Source organism: Natator depressus, chromosome 1, assembly GCF_965152275.1.
Source record: "Natator depressus isolate rNatDep1 chromosome 1, rNatDep2.hap1, whole genome shotgun sequence".
NCBI lineage: Eukaryota > Metazoa > Chordata > Testudines > Cheloniidae > Natator > Natator depressus.
The window spans coordinates 226,218,407-226,238,070 of NC_134234.1; the positions used below are offsets into that span (position 1 = coordinate 226,218,407).

Genomic DNA, 19,664 nt, shown 5'->3' on the forward strand with positions numbered 1-19,664 from the left:
GGTATTGTAGTTGTAAGAATGCTTGATAGAGATCTTGTAGGTGTTTGTCTCTGTCTGAGGGGTTGGAGCAAATGCGGTTGTATCATAGAGCTTGGCTGTAGTCGATGGATCGTGTGGTGTGGTCTGGGTGAAAGCTGGAGGCATGCAGGCAGGAATAGCGGTCAGTAGGTTTCCGGTATAGGGTGGCGTTTATGTGACCATCACTTATTAGCGTCGTAGTGTCCAGGAAGTGGATCTCTTGTGTGGACTGGTCCAGGCTGAGGTTGATGGTGGGATGGAAATTGTTGAAATCATGGTGGAATTCCTCAAGGGCTTCTTTTCCATGGGTCCAGATGATGAAGATGTCATCAATGTAGCGCAAGTAGAGTAGGGACATTAGGGGACGAGAGCTGAGAATGCGTTGTTCTAAGTCAGCCATAAAAATGTTGGCATACTGTGGGGCCATGCGGGTAACCCATATCAGTGCCGCTGATTTGAAGGTATACATTGTCCCCAAATGTGAAATAGTTATGGGTGAGGACAAACTCACAAAGTTCAGCCACCAGGTTTGCCGTGACATTATCGGGGATAGTGTTCCTGATGGCTTGTAGTCCATCTTTGTGTGGAATGTTGGTGTAGAGGGCTTCTACATTAATAGTGGCCAGGATGAAGGCCCTTTAAAAAAGGGAAGGAGGAGGATCCTGGGAACTACAGGCCAGTCAGCCTCACCTCAGTCCCCAGAAAAATCATGGAGCAGGTCCTCAAAGAATCAATCCTGAAGCACTTACATGAGAGGAAAGTGATCAGGAACAGTCAGCATGGATTCACCAAGGGAAGGTCATGCCTGACTAATCTAATCGCCTTCTATGATGAGATTACTGGTTCTGTGGATGAAGGGAAAGCAGTGGATGTATTATTTCTTGACTTTAGCAAAGCTTTTGACACGGTCTCCCACAGTATTCTTGTCAGCAAGTTAAAGAAGTATGGGCTGGATGAATGCACTATAAGATGGGTAGAAAGTTGGCTAGATTGTCAGGCTCAACGGGTAGTGATCAATGGCTCCATGTCTAGTTGGCAGCTGGTGTCAAGTGGAGTGCCCCAGGGGTCGGTCCTGGGGCCAGTTTTGTTCAATATCTTCATAAATGATCTGGAGGATGGTGTGGATTGCACCCTCAGCAAATTTGCGGATGATCCTAAACTAGGAGGAGTGGTAGATACGCTGGAGGGCAGGAATAGGATACAGAGGGACCTAGACAAATTGGAGGATTGGGCCAAAAGAAATCTGATGAGGTTCAATAAGGATAAGTGCAGGGTCCTGCACTTAGGATGGAAGAACCCAATGCACCGCTACAGACTAGGGACCGACTGGCTAGGCAGCAGTTCTGCGGAAAAGGACCTAGGGGCGACAGTGGACGAGAAGCTGGATATGAGTCAGCAGTGTGCCCTTGTTGCCAAGAAGGCCAATGGCATTTTGGGATGTATAAGTAGGGGCATAGCCAGCAGATTGAGGGACGTGATCGTTCCCCTCTATTCGACATTGGTGAGGCCTCATCTGGAGTACTGTGTCCAGTTTTGGGCCCCACACTACAAGAAGGATGTGGATAAATTGGAGAGAGCCCAGCGAAGGGCAACAAAAATGATTAGGGGTCTGGAACACATGACTTATGAGGAGAGGCTGAGGGAACTGGGATTGTTTAGTCTGTGGAAGAGAAGAATGAGGGGGGATTTGATAGCTGCTTTCAACTACCTGAGAGGTGGTTCCAGAGAGGATGGTTCTAGACTATTCTCAGTGGTAGAAGAGGACAGGACAAGGAGTAATGGTCTCAAGTTGCAGTGGGGGAGATTTAGGTTGGATATCAGGAAAAACTTTTTCACCAAGAGGGTGGTGAAACACTAGAATGTATTACCTAGGGAGGTGGTAGAATCTCCTTCCTTAGAAGTTTTTAAGGTCAGGCTTGACAAAACCCTGGCTGGGATGATTTAATTGGGGATTGGTCCTGCTTTGAGCAGGGGGTTGGACTAGATGACCTCCTGAGGTCCCTTCCAACCCTGATATTCTCTGATTCTATGGTGTTTTCAGGAAGATCACTGATGGATTGTAGTTTCCTCAGGAAGTCAATGGTGTCCCTAAGATAGCTAGGACTGCTGGTAGCTTAGGGCCTGAGGAGGGAGTCTACATAGCCAGACAATCCTGCTGTCAGGGTGCCAATGCCTGAGATGAGGGGGCGTCCAGGATTTACAGGTTTATGGATCTCGGGTAGCAGACAGAATGCCCCAGGGGTGTGTCTGTGCGGATTTGTTCTTGTGCTTTTTCAGGGAGTTTCTTGAGCAAATGCTGTAGTTTCTTTTGGTAACCCTCAGTGGGATCAGAGGGTAATGCCTTGTAGAAAGTGGTGTTGGAGAGCTGCCTAGCAGCCTCTTGTTCATATTCCGATCTATTCATGATGACTACAGCACCTCCTTTGTCAGCTTTTTTGATTATGATGTCAGAGTTGTTTCTGAGGCTGTGGATGGCATTGTGTTCTGCACGGCTGAGGTTATGGGGCAAGTGATGCTGCTTTTCCACAATTTCAGCCCGTGCACATCAGCAGAAGCACTCTGTGTAGAAGTCCAGTCTTTTGGAACGTCTTTTGCATTTGGAAAGGAAGATGATGTCTGTCTGTCTGTATCTGTACGAGTTTTTTCATGAACTTGATAGTTTTCCATTCCATACAGCTAAATGCAGTGCCTTGCATAATGATAGGTTTCAGAGTAGCAGCTGTGTTATTTGCGAATACAGACTAACACGGCTGCTACTCTGAAACCTATAAAAAGTACAGTTGCATTATACGAAACTCTGGGTAAATGTATAGAATACAAGCAGCAAAACAGGATATTTTGTTTTGAACATCTAACAAACGATTGGCAATAATCAATAGTTTAGTAATCTTGTTCACAGTGTGCACTTTATCACATATGTATCCTTGAAAGAATCCCCATTTCCCCCACTTTACACCCTCCACTCCTTTCCCTATTAAGGCCCCAAATCACAGTCACCATCTTTGCTTAGGAGGAACAAACAGGAAGTTTTCCAGTCTTGCTCTTATTTGATCCAAGTTGCTGCTCTAGCACTTCCAGACTTTGCTGGAAGGAAGGATGACATTTCAATTCACCATACAATCTAATTGTTAACGCATACATCTGAAAAGCTAACTGATTTAAGATGAAAGGCAAGTGGATAGTGGAAACCATTTTCTAAACTCATGCATATATCCTGAAAAAAGTTATTTTTATAAAAATAACTTAAGTGCAATGAACTTTAAAACTCACGAATAGCTACATAGTCTAGCCACATTAGGACGTGATGTTGTCTCAACGTCAAATGTTGTCTCAACGTCTATTTTGCCAGATCCAGTTTTGGCATGTGACAGTATTTTTTAACCAAAGAATTTAATGCCAATAGTTGAAGACTGTTTTGAAATGATATTGTTTATTTTCATATTTATATCTTCCTCTATAAAGAGAATTAGTGATTTAAAAATACACTGGTGCCGAAAAGTGAACACAAAACTATTTTGAATGGATTTTCTTATATTCAATTTATTCTCTCTTAAAAATATATAAACTCAGAAATGAGCAGTATCAACCAGAAAACAAACAAACATGCTGCACACACTTATTACTGGAGTCCACACTACCTGATTAATTTTCAGCAAAGCACCTCGTCTTGGCAAGATTGAAGAGTTCCGAGAATCGATTACCATGGCGTGCTAAAAAGACACAGAGTTATTTAACTGGTACAAGCTAGATATATTTTAAGCAAAGGATGAGTTATTTGCCATCAGAAACTGGGCACATGCTGGGAGACAAGTAGCACTCTCAGGCTAAGGCTAAATCATCTACATGGATTGGAGAGCCAAGAGAGGACCATGTGCCTATAGGATAACCCAATTCTGTCTTAACAGGCTCATCAAAGACGCATCTGCTCTGTTGGCTGTGGTAGACCCCAGAAATGTAGTGTCTACAATACCCAGCAGAAATTACTTGGTCATATGGCAACCCTTTTCAAATCCACTCATGGTCCTGCATTTTGTGAGTTAAAATCAAAGACTGCAAAGTGCTGTGGTGATACAATGCTTACAAGCAACCCAGGAGCTCTGTAGGACAGAGGGAGGAACGCTCTCTTCTACTGTGTTCAGCAGCTTTTCAGAAAAAGATGTGGGAAGAAGGGAAAGGAATCCTCTCTCATGGAGCTCTGCAGGATGAGGAGGAGAGCGCTAACCTTCCCTCCAGCCATGCAAAGTCCAGTGGTCACTGAGGATAAGTACTTTGCCTCGTGACCTGCTGGGTGATTTGTTGAGAGGAGTCGCGCTATGCAGTAGGTATCTGAGCACCAAACACACAGCCTGCAGTGATTATTAATGTTTCGAGCACCAGCGGCAGAGAGCGCTCTTTTGGCAACATTCACAGTTCCTATAGCATTCAAAAGCACGCGTATACCATTTACAATATGAAAAGCCTCACAGAGAGAGAAGATTTAAGGGAGTGTCCACTTTCTTCTCGAACAGAAAAGGAGGCTGTTCTTGCAAGAGAGCCAAGCTCTCTCCAAACACCTTCCCACTTCAGTGTGTGATTGGTCTTCCATATGGGAAACTACAAATAAAGACATTTGAACAATACAGGAAGTGTTACAAGGTACAAATATAACATTTTCCTCACAAATTTTCATTTCTAATGCCTCATTTCTATGTGGAGGAGATGGGTACGTTTACTCTTTCTAAGTTGCTGTACTGGATGTGGGAAAGTAAGTCACTCTTCCCCATCAGAGTAATATAATTCTATAAGCCAAGAAAATTCATCTCTTTATGTTTGGACAAACATTACTGAATCTTCTCCCAAATGAAACATTTTGAATTATGCGGATCCAGTGCCCAAGGAAAGCAGGTAGACATCTCTGAGATGAGGACATCTTTAGCGCTAACCGTTTTGTAAGATGAAAGACTTCATTTGTTTTTGCTACAAGTGAAGTGAGATTCAGTTCCAAGTAATACAATCTATCAAAAGGATGAAAAAGTATTACTTGGAATTGTTGTCATCATTCATGTTAAGGCAAAATGATCACGGTGACATGTATTTTAGAAATCTACAGAAAAAAATAAAAGCTAAACAAGTACGCCTTGAACTGAGTACATCTAAATGAATGTTTCAATTCCACAAGTTCTTGCAGCGAAACAGGCAAACGGAGGTGCTATTGTGCTTACATTAAATTCTGTCGATAATCCCCTGTCAGTCTCACGAAGGGAGCTCCACGGGAACTGTCCGGTTACTTTATACAGGTTAACTGAAAAACTAAACAGAAAGAGTACATGGTGATTTGAAGTCAAAATTGTTAGAACGTGTAAAAGTTTAAAACTAAAGATGTGTTTCGGGAACCATCTATATGATGTTAACGTAACAGAGCAGTAGGTGGCCCTTGATATTGGCACGAATCTTAAAAGCACAGATTTAAATAGTCAATCTGTACTAGAAGAGATATTAACTGTTTTATTTAGTTATCAAAAGTGAAAGAAACAGAGTCAGTTACTCTAGCTCTCAAGCCAACTCTTATTAGTAATTTCACATCCCCACCTTCCCTTAAGGCTTTAGCAGGCAGCTGTCTATATCAAAGAAATCTGAGTGGAGTATAGAATTGTGGCTCATTTTATAATCTTATTTGTTAGAAACAAAAAAAGCTACAGTAAATAGTGACTAACATACAGGAACTCCTCACTTAAGGTTGTCCCAGTTAACGTTGTTTCGTTGCTGATCAATGAGGGAACACGGTCGTTTAAAGTTGTGCAATGCTCCCTTCTAATGTCATTTGGCAGCCACCTGCTTTGTCCACTGCTTGCAAGAAGAGCAGCCCGGTAGAACTAGCTGGTGGGGGCTTGGAACTAGGGTGGACTGGCAGCCCCTCTATCAGCTCCCCGCTCCCCTAAATTCCCTGTGCAGCAGCTACCCAGCAGGTTATCAATTGCTGGCAGTTCAGCTGTCCCTCCCCTCACTGCCCTGTGCTGCTCCTGCCCTCTGCCTTGGGGTGGGGAGAAAAGAGGTGGGGCTAATGTTATGGTGTGCCTCCTCCCTGCTCCTGCACCCCGCTTACCCCATCTTCCATAGAGCAGGGGGGACACACCAGTCCCGGAGGCAGCAGGTGAGGTAGGTCTCAGCTTGCTGATCTAATTAACAACGCAGTGTACTTAAGACAGGGATCAGCATACTTAAAGGGGAAATGCACATCTCTCTCTCTCTCACACACAGAGGTGTGTGTCGCTGTCTCCTATGCTGTCTCCCCTCCCTTCATTCCTTCTGCCTTGTAGAGTGTGAGGCTACATTAACAACGAGTTAACCCTTGAGGGCTAGTTCACCATTTAGCAGTAAGGTATTCCCTGGGAAATATCCCACCCTCTGACTTCCTCACCTCAACCAAGCTTCACAATCATCATTGCTGTGTACCAGTATTAAATTGTTTGTTTAAAACTTATACTGTGTGTGTGTAAAAAATTTCCCTGGAATCTAACCCCCCCATTTACATTAATTCTTATTGGGAAATTGGATTCGCTTAATGTCGTTTCGCTTAAAGTCGCATTTTTCAGGAACATAACTACAACGTTAAGTGAGGAGTTCCTGCATTCATTTAGAACAAGTTGTCCTTTCAAGTGAGAGGTCCTCCTGTTTGCAGGAGACCTATGGAAGCTGTTGCATTGTTATAGACGCATGAAATAGTACAGTGGCTCACAAACTTTCCAGACTACTGTACCCCTTTCACGAGTCTGATTTGTCTTGCATACCCCAAGTTTCATCTCACTTAAAAACTACTTGCTTACAAAATCAGACATAAAATACAAAAAAGTGTCACAGCACACTATTTCAGAAAAATTGCTTATGTTCTCATTTTTACCATATAATTATAAAATAAATCAATTGGAATATAAATATTGTACTTACATTTCAGCACATAGTATATAGAGCAGTACAAACAAGTCATTATCTATATGACATTTTAGTTTGTATGGACTTTGCTAGTTTTTTTTTTTATGTAGCCTACTGTAAAACTAGACAAATATCAAGATGAGTTGATACTACCCTGGAAAACCTCTGTGTAATCCCAGGGTATGTGCACCCCTGGTTGAGAGCCACTGAAATAGAAGGTCAATTTTCACAGCTCAATGCATCAGAGTAAGTAAGATTGTGAATTGCATTCTATTAGTTCTCCATGCATGACAGTGAAAAATTTACATCTTGGAGATCTTACTAATGAAATCATATTTTGGACATATGTACTGGCAAACATTTCAAAACCAAACCAACCTGTAATGTGACTACCATTGTATTTTTTATAAGTTAATTTGCCATGTCTCTCTCAGCTAATCACATCACAAGCATGGGAAGCAAAAGATTAAGATGTGAAGCTGGTAATTAAGCATTAGCCATAAAGAACCCAGTTTCAGATCCTAAATGGACTTCACAGTGCTGGTATTAAGAAAAACATCTTTACACATGGAAATTACGATAATGGGCCCAATTCACCTTGGCATAAGCAAACACTACTTCATTAACTTCAAACAACTCATCACTTTCACAAAGTAAACTTGGTCCATTGAAAAATAAAATGCGGGAGGCCAATACACCATTTTTGTTAGTTTTCAGAGAATAACCTCACTTTGAAATATGTCTGTTATTGTGAAGAAATATTAGCGTATTCAGAAATTGTGTCTGTTTCCTACTTTCTTTCAAAGTTTCCAGGCTGTGGTTTGAAGAATGATAGGCCATATGAAGTTTCCTTTGTTCCATAGGAAAACTGGAAGGTCACCTTCTCTGCACGTCCAAAGAGATTAGGGAGTTTGAGCCCAAGAACCTAGGAGAAATGGAAAAAAAAACATTTGCTACTATTGATTTTGCAAGAATAAGATACTGGCAAACAATTATATGTTGTAGAAAAATGTATTTATGGTACTAATAATGTCCAGGATTAGACATGGAAGCATTTTAAAAAGCTAATTTACTCATCACTATTTATGCTCTTCATATTTTTTTGCATTTCTCACAGCACTGACAATGAAAATTAATTACCTCAAATTTACTTTTGTTTATAGCCAGTATCACTTTCTGGTTCTTAGTACTGCAATATATGCTTTTCATTTTTGACTCTTTAAAAATATTTGTTTTTATTGGAATTTTGAACCATCACTATATTATTTGCTTTTAGACATGCAATTTACGTGTTATAATTTGAGTTGATAATGTCCTTTGTTCTGTTTAAAAAGTCCACAAATTGTACAGCCTTTACAAATTGGCAATGTAGCAACATGAAAGAATTAAGGTATTTCCCATAATAAAATAATTTTAAAAGTTAAATTTTCATCACTAAAGCATTACACTAATGCCTCTTCTGTCACAAAGTTAGAGTAAAATATTTTGCTACATTTCAAGTATTACAGCTAACTTCACCCGCCTCCTGGTATGCTAGCTGCACCCTTTTCATGATAGTGCCACTCCTTTGGCTGGGAAAATGAAGTAGGTCTTTCTCAGCCAGAGCTATCATCACTCATGTTTCCCTGAGCTGTGTTTAGGAGGGTCCCTCTTGTTTTTAGGAGCACAAAACTGCTGAAAGGCATGATCTAGAAATCCACAGATCCAGTGTACCAAATCTAGCTTGCCTTGGTCTCACAGCTGTTGGGAAAGCGTAAAGACGAGAGCCACAATACTTTAGGGTTGCCAGGTGTCCGGTTTTCAACCGGAACGCTTAGTCGAAAAGGGACCCTGGTGGCTCTGGTCAGCACTGCTGACCGGGCCATTAGAAGTCCAGTCAGCAGTGCAGCAGGGCTAAGACAGGCTCCCTGCCTGCCTAGCTCCGTGCGGCTCCAGGAAGCGGCTGGCATGTCCGGCTCCTAGGCACAAGAGTGGCCATGGAGGCTCCGCACGCTGCCTCTGCCCCAGCGCCGACTCTGTAGCTCCCATTGGCCGGGAACTACGGCCAATGGGAGCTGCGGGGGTGGTGCCTGCTGGCACGCACAGCGTGCAGAACCCCCTGACCCCTCTGCCTAAGAGCCAGACATACTGGCTGCTTTTGGGAGCTGCGCAGAGCCAGGGCAGGCAGGGAGCTTGCCTTAGCCCTGCTGTGCCACCAACCGGGAGATGCCTGAGGTAAGCGCTGCCCAGCTGGAACCTGCACCCCAAGCCCCCTCTCACACCCTAACCCCACGTAGAAAACCCCCTCCTGCAACCAAACTCCCTCCTACAGCCCACACCCCAACCCCCGCCCCAGTCCTGAGCCCCCTCCTGAACCCTCACCCCCAGCCCCACCTCCAGCCAGAGCCCTCACCCCCTACCCAAGCCCAGTGAAAGTGAGTGAGGGTGGGGGAGAGCAAGTGATGGGGGGGGGTGGGGAGGATGGAGTGAGCGGGGGGCAGGGCCTCAGAGAAGCGGCGGGGCAAGGGTGTTTGATTTTGTGCGAATAGAAAGTTGGCAACCCTACCAGACTTACAGTTTATTTTTGTGATTAAGATTACTACCTAGAGGATTTTCCAAGTAACTATAAAATATTAATATAAAAGAATATCGGGAGAAATGTCTAGTTCTACATATTTCAAACAAATTTAAGAGGAAAGAATCAGCCTGAAATCTAGTTAATTCTTAAGACGACTTAAGAGTGATTTTAGTCCCACAGCCAGTTTGTGTGTTTACAAGTAGAGCCCTGCGTGGATATAAATTGGTATCTACGGAACTGCAGGGCTCTCCTGGGAACTGCAGGGCTCTCCCAGGAACTGCAGGGGTGAAAGGAGCAGGACGTGGGGCTGCCACACCCAAGAGCAAGCGCCTCACGCCGACAGCTCCTCTGGGGCAGTTGTACCACCCCCAGCCCTGCCCACTGTGACGGGCACCAGGCTCACTGGCAGCTGTCCCTGGTTGCGCTTGTGTTCAAGCAGCACACCCGCCCCAAAGAGGAGAGACAGACAGCTGCGTGGAAGGGATGCGGCATGGCTGGGGGTGGTACAGCCATGTCGGCGAAGGGCGCTGGCTCCTGGGAGCGGCAGCCCCATGTTCTGTTCCTTTCAGTGCTGCAGTTCCGCAGATACCGATTTATATCCGCGAATATAAATTTGTATCCACGCAGGACTCTATTTACATGTCACATTTTCCTCCTATTTAGTATGTTCCTCTCCTCCACTGCTTTGTGTGAAATGCAAACAAACAGAAGGGAAGCTGACTATAAGAGGGAAAATGGAGGTAAGAGGGGAAATGGAGTTTTGTCAAATGCACTAGAACTGAAACAGATTTTTTCCCGTCATCTCATTCAGTTATAACTGTGTGATTTATAACACCAGGCGGTAAATAGTTTTCAGACAAGATTATAATTTAAGTTGATATGTATCTTTAATCATACTTAACTATAAAAGGTGAATGTAATGCAAATATGTTCTATAATATTTGAGGCCCTGAAAAGTCCTATAGATTTCAGCCCAGAACTGTTGGGATTGGTCTTCAAAACTATAAGAATGAAATAAATGTGATTTGGTGGTCAAACACCTCATACTCCTTCAAGAAAAGCCAAGCATGAACTGATCTGCCAGAGAACAAAGTTACTCATATGCTTTTCAACTTTAAGCACATAAAACATCTCAAACAACATTCAACACATTTGTGAATTTTATATTTACATTACAGATTTGACTCATTTGTAAACCATAAAAAACAAATTATTGGGCTAGGGACACTGTGTATTAGGCCTAAATTCAAAAACACAACACCTTAAGCACATCTTTAAGTGTTTTCCTGAATCAGGGCCTTAGCATCCTAGGTGAACTTTTGAAAATCTAGCTTCAGGCATAAATTACAAGTGAAAGTGAGTTATGATCTCAGCCTAGTACCCATTTGGGCACAAGAAAAATACACTCATTTGAGGAAAGCCTGTCAGATGTACCAAATACAACAATGGGGCCATCCGTAGGCCAGGATGAAGGTCTTTTGGCAAAGCTATATTGTGGAAGTAAGTTTGTGAGGATCAGGTCTTCACATAAGCATGAAATTCACTCTCAGATTAAAAAAATTAAATAAATTACGCCACAACAAATGAAATTTGCAACACTTAAAAAACAGCCATACCATACTGCCTTCATTATTGCCAACCATAGTGTTATAGCTTCCAGTTAGTCTTCTCAGTTCTGTTACTTCAAATGTAACATCTAAACCATTTGGAAGGGCATCATCTCCTAAATAAACACATACATTTATTAGTGAGCACTGTACATGTAATACATTTCTTACAAGTAATCAGTTCAATATTGATTTATATCTGTATAAAAGGCAACTTAACTTTTGTAAAAAACATTCTTTTAGAAATCAAAAATTGGTTGGCTCAAATCTTCATGAATGGCTAAGTTATATAGAAAAATAATCTCACAAAATTAGAAGTCCCATTTAGAATCTGAGTATTTGCATATAGGAGTTTGATTCTGTCATACATTTGGCTTTTTCAGCATCAGTCCTTTAGTTATGAACTAGTTTAACATACATTTGGTAACCTACCCTATGAAAATAGATTTACACCGATTTTATCTTAGAAGAAGGTAGCTGTATCAAATAGTCACTGGAAATATAGTGTTCCCAATCTCCATGGGAAAGTACCATGCAATGTAAGCATTTTTTCCCCCCCTCTTAAAAAATAAAAATAATTTCTGGCCCACTTGTCTTTTAACTCAACTGCTCTAAACTGTGATGGTAAAGGGCATCTGCCTTTATTCTAAGCAATTAGGCAATACGCCTTTAAGGAAAAATGTGATATGTCACACAGACCTTTCATTTTCAGTAACAGAATATTTCCCAAATTAAACAGTCTCTTGATAACAGTAGGCCATTTCAACAGAAGCACTGTTCTGATAAGGAGGAGGAAATTCAGAGGCTTCCTACCAACACGTATTGCAGCAAAAGCATGAAACATACAACTACATTAAAATTCTCAGATAATTCATTATTTTTATTTCTACCACATCACTAAATGTACACTTAAAAAAAGACAAATTACTGAGATTTTTCATACTTCAGAGAGATTCTAATACTGACTGACAGCACCAGAAAATGAATTCCTCTATTTAGTCACAGAACAGGTATAGCACACAAGTTTCTCCACTCTGCCTTGACTACATGTCTCAGTCCTGACCTGTGGAGGATGCCACTAGGAGTGAAAGGGTAGTTCATTCTGTATGCCTATTCAATCTTTGGCCCCTCTGTTGAAACTACTTTGTTTTGTTTTGATTTAAAGTAGTGTGAACTAGTAGTTAGAAACAAGGATGGGAATCAGGAGGCCAGACTGTCACAAAGACTTGCTGTGGAAACTTAGGCAAACTACTTGATTTCTATGTGCCTCAGTTTCCTTCTCAGTTAAGTAAAATACCAACCTTTGTAAAGCATTTTGAGATCCTGGGATGAGAAGCGGTAAGCATGTATATGACGGGGCACATGCCCCACACTGGCAAATAATGGATTAACAGGGAAACTGAGAGCCCAATTAGCCCATTCTGGGGAACCTGGGGGGCCACAACTAATTAAGGATTAGCCCCAATTAGGGAGAACCAAGCTGAGCAGCACCTATAAAGGAAGGACTGCAGAGCCAATAGAAGAGGACTGAGACAGCAGAGCAGCAGTAGGGGACTGATACCCCAGGACTGACCCTGAAGGGAGAGCAGGAATGATGGGGTTCCAGGCACCTGCCAGGCAAGCTAAGTGACACCTTGAGAAAACACCTTCGCTACAGACTTGTAAAAGCTACACAGTCAGATGAAACTCCAAGGAGAGAGGACTGGAGGGTGCAGCTCTATAGCAGACACCTGCATGCAGGCAAAGCTAGGAAACAGCTCAGGAAATCCAGGAAGGTTCATAAGAAACAGACCCTTGCTTCTTATTACAAGGGCCCTGGGCTGGAACGAGAGGAGAAGATGAGCCTGGCATTTCCTATTACACTATCCCTCTTGCGAAGGTGTAAGTCTCTGGAAAGGGACAAGGACTACAGGCCCGCTATGTGGCCATTAGGATTTTGGGTTTTCATTTGGACTTATTTCTTTTGGTTACCCTGGAAGGGGAATGTACTGAAAGGTGACCTGGCTGGAGAGCTTGGACATGATGCTGACCACAACAGAACTAAAATGGTGATCAACTGTGGTTGCTAGAAGCAAGTGACCCTTTCAACGTCCCAAACTAATTTCAGGGGTTGCTACAGATTGAGGGCAACCGCTGAAAATGTGAAAAAAAATGTATTATATGGACATTTGTCCATTGACGCCATCACAACCATACCATTTCACTTACGCCACCCAGCTATCTAACTGTATGAGTCTATTTATTAGAGCAATAACTAATAGCACATTAGTGGGTTATAATCCTAACCTTTCACCTCCAGGCCTACACCTTTCATCCTACAATCTATCTAGTTTGGGTCAGAAGTTAGTTTAGTGACAATACTACTTATTGTATTGCATTTTCAAAATATATAGAAATACTCAGTGTTCTTAAACAACTTTATTTTACCTTTAGTTCTTTCATATGGGATGAGAACACCCTGTAGTAAACACAAACCCTTCAACTAACGGTAGAAAACTGCAGTCTGGCTTTAAAGGATTGTACAAAGACACAATTATGTCATTGGATTTCTCCTATTTACTGTTAGTATCGGGTGGGCAAATATCGTAAATTTCATGATTTCAGACATTTAAATCTCAAATTTCAGAGTTGTAACCGTACGGGTCCTGATCCAAAAAGGAGTTTGGAAGGTGGTGTCTCAAGGTTATTGTAGGAGGGGTTCAGATACTGCTACCCTTACTTCTGCGTTGCTGCTGCTGGCAGCGCTGCCATCGCAGCTGGGCAGCCGGAGAGCGGCAGCTGCTGGCCGGGATACCAGATTTCACAGTCCGTGACACTTTTTTCATGGCCATGAATTTGGTAGGGCCCTATCTATAACCATGTACTTGCAAAATTCTTGTTGCAGAACCAGTGTGTATCCCATGCAGATAGGCTATGTACACCTCATCTGTGCACCACGGCTCTCAGCTCCATGTGAGCTCCCAGCACGCTGCTATGTAACAGATTTGGAAATGTGGATCCAGATAGAAATGGATTCATTTAGCACATTACACATGTGTGTGGCAGTGCAAGCTACTGCTTAAGTGTAACTTGGGGACAAATGTAGAAGAGAAAGATTCCTTCCTACCAAAGAGGCGAGGATTTTGGCCTTTGGCAGTTCACATCTCTCTCATGTCAAGCTGTCTGCAATCTAAGGCAGGCACCTCTGCATCTGTCATACTTGGTAAGTTGTCTTAGGGTAAACTAAGGCTTGGAAACTTTAAAAAATAAGTCTAACTACCACAACATCAGATGGTAAGTGGGAGGCTCGCCCAGGGAAAGCTTCCTCCTCCCCACTGGCAAGTGATTTTGTCACGCTGTTTCACAGTTTGAAACTGGATAAAACAATAGTGTCCTTCAAATTAGAAATGTCATTAGCATACAGACTTTCAAGGAGCTAGATGGTGTATACAGATAGAAAAAAGGCTAAATTATCGATTTATGATACCTTATCAGAACTATGAATGAAAGTTAGCTTTGAAAGATGAAAGTAAAACACTGATTTCAGAGAGATGAACTTGTATGTACAGTTCTGTAGATCAGATACAAGCTATAAAACAGAAGATGTTGACACATGGTAATTTACAGATCTTTTTTTCCATGGTCACTTTAACACATTTGATCAATACAAAATAAAAGTTGATATTAAAATGACACAATACAATTCTTTACTGGACATTTTGAAATGTTAAGGAGAATACCTGAAAACAATGCAAAACTGATACTGTATCAGATGAGTAAAGTCAGACTGCACACATGTTTACCAAAAAAAACAAAAAACAAACACACCTGTGGTAAAAGAATGTTAAGGTTGCAAAATCAAGCACTCTACAGTTAAGAAATTGCCCGTGCAATTTTAATTCAGCCCCCCTTCTGCATATGAATTATGATATAGCCTTTAATTACATGATCACATACTACTTTTCCAGAGAACCCGTGCCTTATTCAGTGAATAAGTAGTTGCACATTATTTCTTATTAGCACTCTCGTTCAATGTGTGGACACAAGCACACTTTCCAAAACCTGCACTAAATACAAAATTATTAATTTTCTCATAGGCATTTCTATGGTGGTCTCGCTATAATATCAGAATACTTCAAGCATAAATATATTCATCTTCACAATCTGTCCATGACATTAAGTGGTATTAATATCTTCATTTTACACCTCGAGAACTGAGGTACAGAGATAAAGGACAAAACTGTCAAGTGTTCACTAATTTTGGATGCCCTACTTGAGAAATCTAGGGCCTCATTTTTCAGAGTACAGCCCTTTATATGTTCAAATCACTGTTCCACCCATTTCAGTTGCAGTTGTGAATGCTGAACATTTTGGCAAATTTGGCCCCAGGTGTGTCACAATAGGCAGCCAGAAAATGAAGAACACATAATTAATGACCATCTGTGAGGATTCTAGTTTAAGTGACTTGCCTGGCATCATACAGGAACTCTGTGGCAGAAGAAGGAATAGAATCCAATTCTTACCTTGACATGTATCAATCAGAACTTCCACCTGCCTAAAAATTCCTAGACGGAGCAACTGTTCACGAGCTTCATGTGATTTTCTCATTACCTATAGAATGAGAGAAGGAATTTGGATTGCACCTTACCAAGGAATCACTGGTACAATGGCTAAATAGCACAAATATTCCTATGTCATTCATAGATTTTGAACGGCTTCTATACACATTACAACATAAATGCAAGAAGTTAAACACAAAGCATACACCTCAATTTCCTGGTTTTGTTAACTTGCATCACCAACTTTACAATACTGAAACATCCCTGCATATCCATTTTCTTTAAAACATTTTTAAAAAAGGAAAAAACCCTTCTGAACCATATCAGAGTTAACAAGGTAAGATCTTAACATCTCATTTGGATTCCTCATGTTTATCAACTGACTATCTATTAAACTCAAAAGTGTAGATAAAAACCTCTCGTGTTAATTACTGAATTGAGTACTTACAGAAGGAGCTAGATATAAAGAACTTCTCTACAGAAGGAAACTGATCAGCAGAACTGTTGTATACAACGTAGCAGTGTCAGTCCCAGGATATTAGAAACACCACCTGGTGTCTCTATCGGACTAATTCTCTTAGTGACTAAGACAAGCTTTCGAGCTTACAGGACCTGAAGAAGAGCTCTGTGTAAACTTGAAAGCTTGCCTCTTACACCAACAGAAGCTGGTCCAAAAAAAGAAATTACCTCAGAAGAACTCTAGCAGTTTAAAAGGTGGGCAGCAGCAATGAAAACTTCCCCACATTGTCCGGCCAACCTTATTCTAGACAGACGTCTACTCAAGAGTGAGAGAATATCCATACTGATTCAGACTTCAATCCCGGCTGACAATGCCACCAAAGTGCTAACTATGATAGCTGATGTCTTTTCTTTTTAAAAAACTGACTACAACTACATAACATAAATACATAATAAAGTGTGATTCCACTCTGAAAAGTGACTGAAAAAACATCATGGTGTTCTGTGTATGTTATCTCTGTTTATAAGAAAAAAAAATAATTTTTCAATCAGTTCTGCACACTTAACCTGATCTGAAAGTCAAACTGGGTTTTTCTTTCTTGGGAATCATCAGTGGTAACAAAGACATTGCAGACTAGTAGCATAAGTGACAAGAGGCTGGGCTGATGGGATACCCCTAACTATCACCTAATTTTTTTAAAAAACTACATTTGGCCTATAGGTTTACTCATCTAACTAGTACCTGTAAGTGGCTTGGTAAATTTTTCAAGTCTGGAATGTTTTGCAGAGCATCTGCCACTCACTACAATACTTACATCAATGAGGTTTTTAGCCTTGAAAAGGTCACCAATTTCATACATGATAATGTCATCTTTAGTCCTTCCAAGTCCATCAAAGTGTACATGTTGAACCACCACCTAAACATAAAATGACTATTAACAAAAAAAAAATTAAACCACCTAGACATCAATAATACTGTAGTCTGACTGAACGTACAAGATTATAGGATTAATTTGTGAATTACTATTAATTTATAATATCAGGGACCAATACAAGCATCAATCCTGGATTGTAGTTAATTATTTCCATTAACAAGAATTATGTTGAAAAACAGATTTCTTAACTCCAAATTAAGAACTGATTACAGGAAAAGACTACACTAAGAGTCCATAGCTACTAGGATTTTAGTTATATCTTTATGAAGAAGTCAGTCATTGGCTGAAACCATATGATCTTGAACACATAAGACCTAAACATATAGTTCTCTATGTACTTCCTTTACTACTTACATATAAGCAAGGAGTTTAAATAGACAGTCAAAACTAAGTCTCAAATACCTGAGTAAATATTAAACATTCCATCACCATCTGAATATTATAAACTAAAACACATAGCAAGGTCTACAATACTACAAGATACTGAATGATTTTTTTTTAAAACTCAAATTCTTTTTTGTCTATATAGCAGAGTACTGTAGCTAGTTTATCTGGTTTTAATGCACTATATTGAGTAAATCTGCCTTATTTTCTCCAAGCTTTTCAGTACACATAGCTTTGGGACTTATTACTCACTGCCAAAAAAACAGACACCCAACCCAAGAAACAAACAAACAAAACCCCCCAAATGATTAGATGCTCCTTTTTCTACTAAAATAGAAGATAGTTGCAACCTACCATCACTGGCAACCCTACAGTAATAAACTGGTGTGCACATGTAATAGAATTAAAACATTTTTTATTAAGGAAAGACTTCATCACCAAGCTTCCAGGAGGAGTGACTATGAACAAAGTCCAGGAAAGGAAACATCTTTAAAAATGAGAACATTATGAGATCTCTCTTCTTTGCCATGTTCTTAAACATATTAAATGTATTTAACAACACATTTTGTAGGAAAAACAGCGTTGATAAAAAATGATTAACTTTTTATTTTAATTGGATTTTATTTAAATTGAATAGGTTTTTTTTAGATAAACTATTTAAAATTAAGTATGAAATTGACAAACTACGTTAAGGCTAGGCTTGGCAGAACTAAATTTTTTTAAAATAATTTCAGTGGATAATGTGTTTATTTAAGTTTTTTTAAATATTTGTCAATTTAAATGTTTACATTTGCAGGAAATTATGGAGGAAAAGACAATTATGTAATGACAGTAGATGTTGAGATTCTAAAAATTTAAAGTTTTATAACTGTTCAAACACAAATTTTCAACATCATATCGATATATACGAAGTAAATATCCTTAAATCAAACTCTATTGTTCCCAAGCAGCATTTTTCTTACTATGCCTATCTGCACATTTATCATCATCGATGGAAATATTTCTTGCTGGTTTCTCTCTCTCTCTCTGTGTGTGTGTGTGTGTGTGTGTGTGTGTGTGTGTGTGTGTGTGTGTGTGTGTGTGTGTGTGTGTGTGTGTGTGTGTGTGTGTGTGTGTGTGTGTGTGTGTGTGGTGAAATCGATGTTCACCAACATTTACCAATAAAAATCTAACACCTCCAAACCTTGTTAACGCCTTAAATTAATATAATGTATCGAAATCATTTACATTAAATACCAAAAATAATATTAAACAGTAGATCAGCTTGCCAAGTTTTAAAGAAAGTCAGACACTGAACTGGTGGATGTCACTGGCTAAGCACCTGGAATCAGAGTTTACTGACGTGCTGAATCAACTTTTGACCACAGTAGCCTCTACGGCATGTGCAGAGAAAATATTTTTTTTGTTTCAGTTTATTCAACTAGTTCAGTTGAACAACTAGTTCATTCAAAGATAAGAAACCAACTGGGAGCTGAAAAAGAAGGAAAGCTTGTTTTCCCTCTTCCAATCTATGAATAAAGCTAGGTATGAGAGGATGAAATCTACTAGTTCCAAAATCTTGAAGAACATGGTTGCCAGAAACAATTAGTTCAATTCACTAACTACAGGTAATTAAGGCTGTGATTTAGTCACTGAGATCGCGGAAGTCACAGATTCCGTGACTTCCAGCGACCTCTGTGACTTCAGCCTGCAGGGGTCAGGAACGGCAGGGTCCCCCACAGCGGGACAGAACTGCAGGGTACCCCTACCATCTCTGGCGGCCCCCGGAACTCCAAGGCACCACAGGTGGCAGAGGAACCCCCAAGCTCCTGGCTGTGGCTGGGGAACCCCATAGCTCCTGGCTGCAGCCGTGACAAAATCTTAGCCTGTTTAATATATCAGTTTTAAATGTAAAACATGTTTTGCTAAACTTTGATAAATTTCTTATGTATTCAGCACTTTTATTTTAAAAAATGTGCATTTAATTGAATTTCCATCTAAATACAGCTTGACACAAATCACAAGTAAAAAATTAACCATCTAGTAAATAAGAAATGCATTCAACATTTTTAACATAATAAAATGTAAAAGTTAAGAATCTGAATAAATGTATGTTATATAATTGCTTAAATAAATGTGTACAGACATTTTGGTAACCAGGAGGCTGCACTAAGCAGCACCAAATTCAGTATGAAAGCTATATTTAGTTGCAATTCAACAATCAACCAATAAGAATCAACTTTTTATCAGGAAAAGAACTAAAAAGTACAAATGCAAA

General features: G+C 40.5%; 1 protein-coding gene across 1 annotated transcript in view; it reads right to left on the reverse strand.

Moving 5' to 3' along the window:
• The window catches only part of SAMM50 (SAMM50 sorting and assembly machinery component), a 35,459-nt gene that overhangs the window by 12,112 nt on the left and 3,683 nt on the right, over positions 1–19,664 (reverse strand). Inside the window, exons 3-9 of the mRNA XM_074936709.1 lie at positions 16,904–17,005; positions 15,594–15,681; positions 11,101–11,207; positions 7,722–7,852; positions 5,220–5,307; positions 4,483–4,611; positions 3,657–3,728 (exon numbers count right to left, since the gene is read on the reverse strand). Coding sequence (XP_074792810.1) covers positions 3,657–3,728; positions 4,483–4,611; positions 5,220–5,307; positions 7,722–7,852; positions 11,101–11,207; positions 15,594–15,681; positions 16,904–17,005 — 717 coding nt within the window. The remainder of the gene's footprint in view (positions 1–3,656; positions 3,729–4,482; positions 4,612–5,219; positions 5,308–7,721; positions 7,853–11,100; positions 11,208–15,593; positions 15,682–16,903; positions 17,006–19,664) is intronic.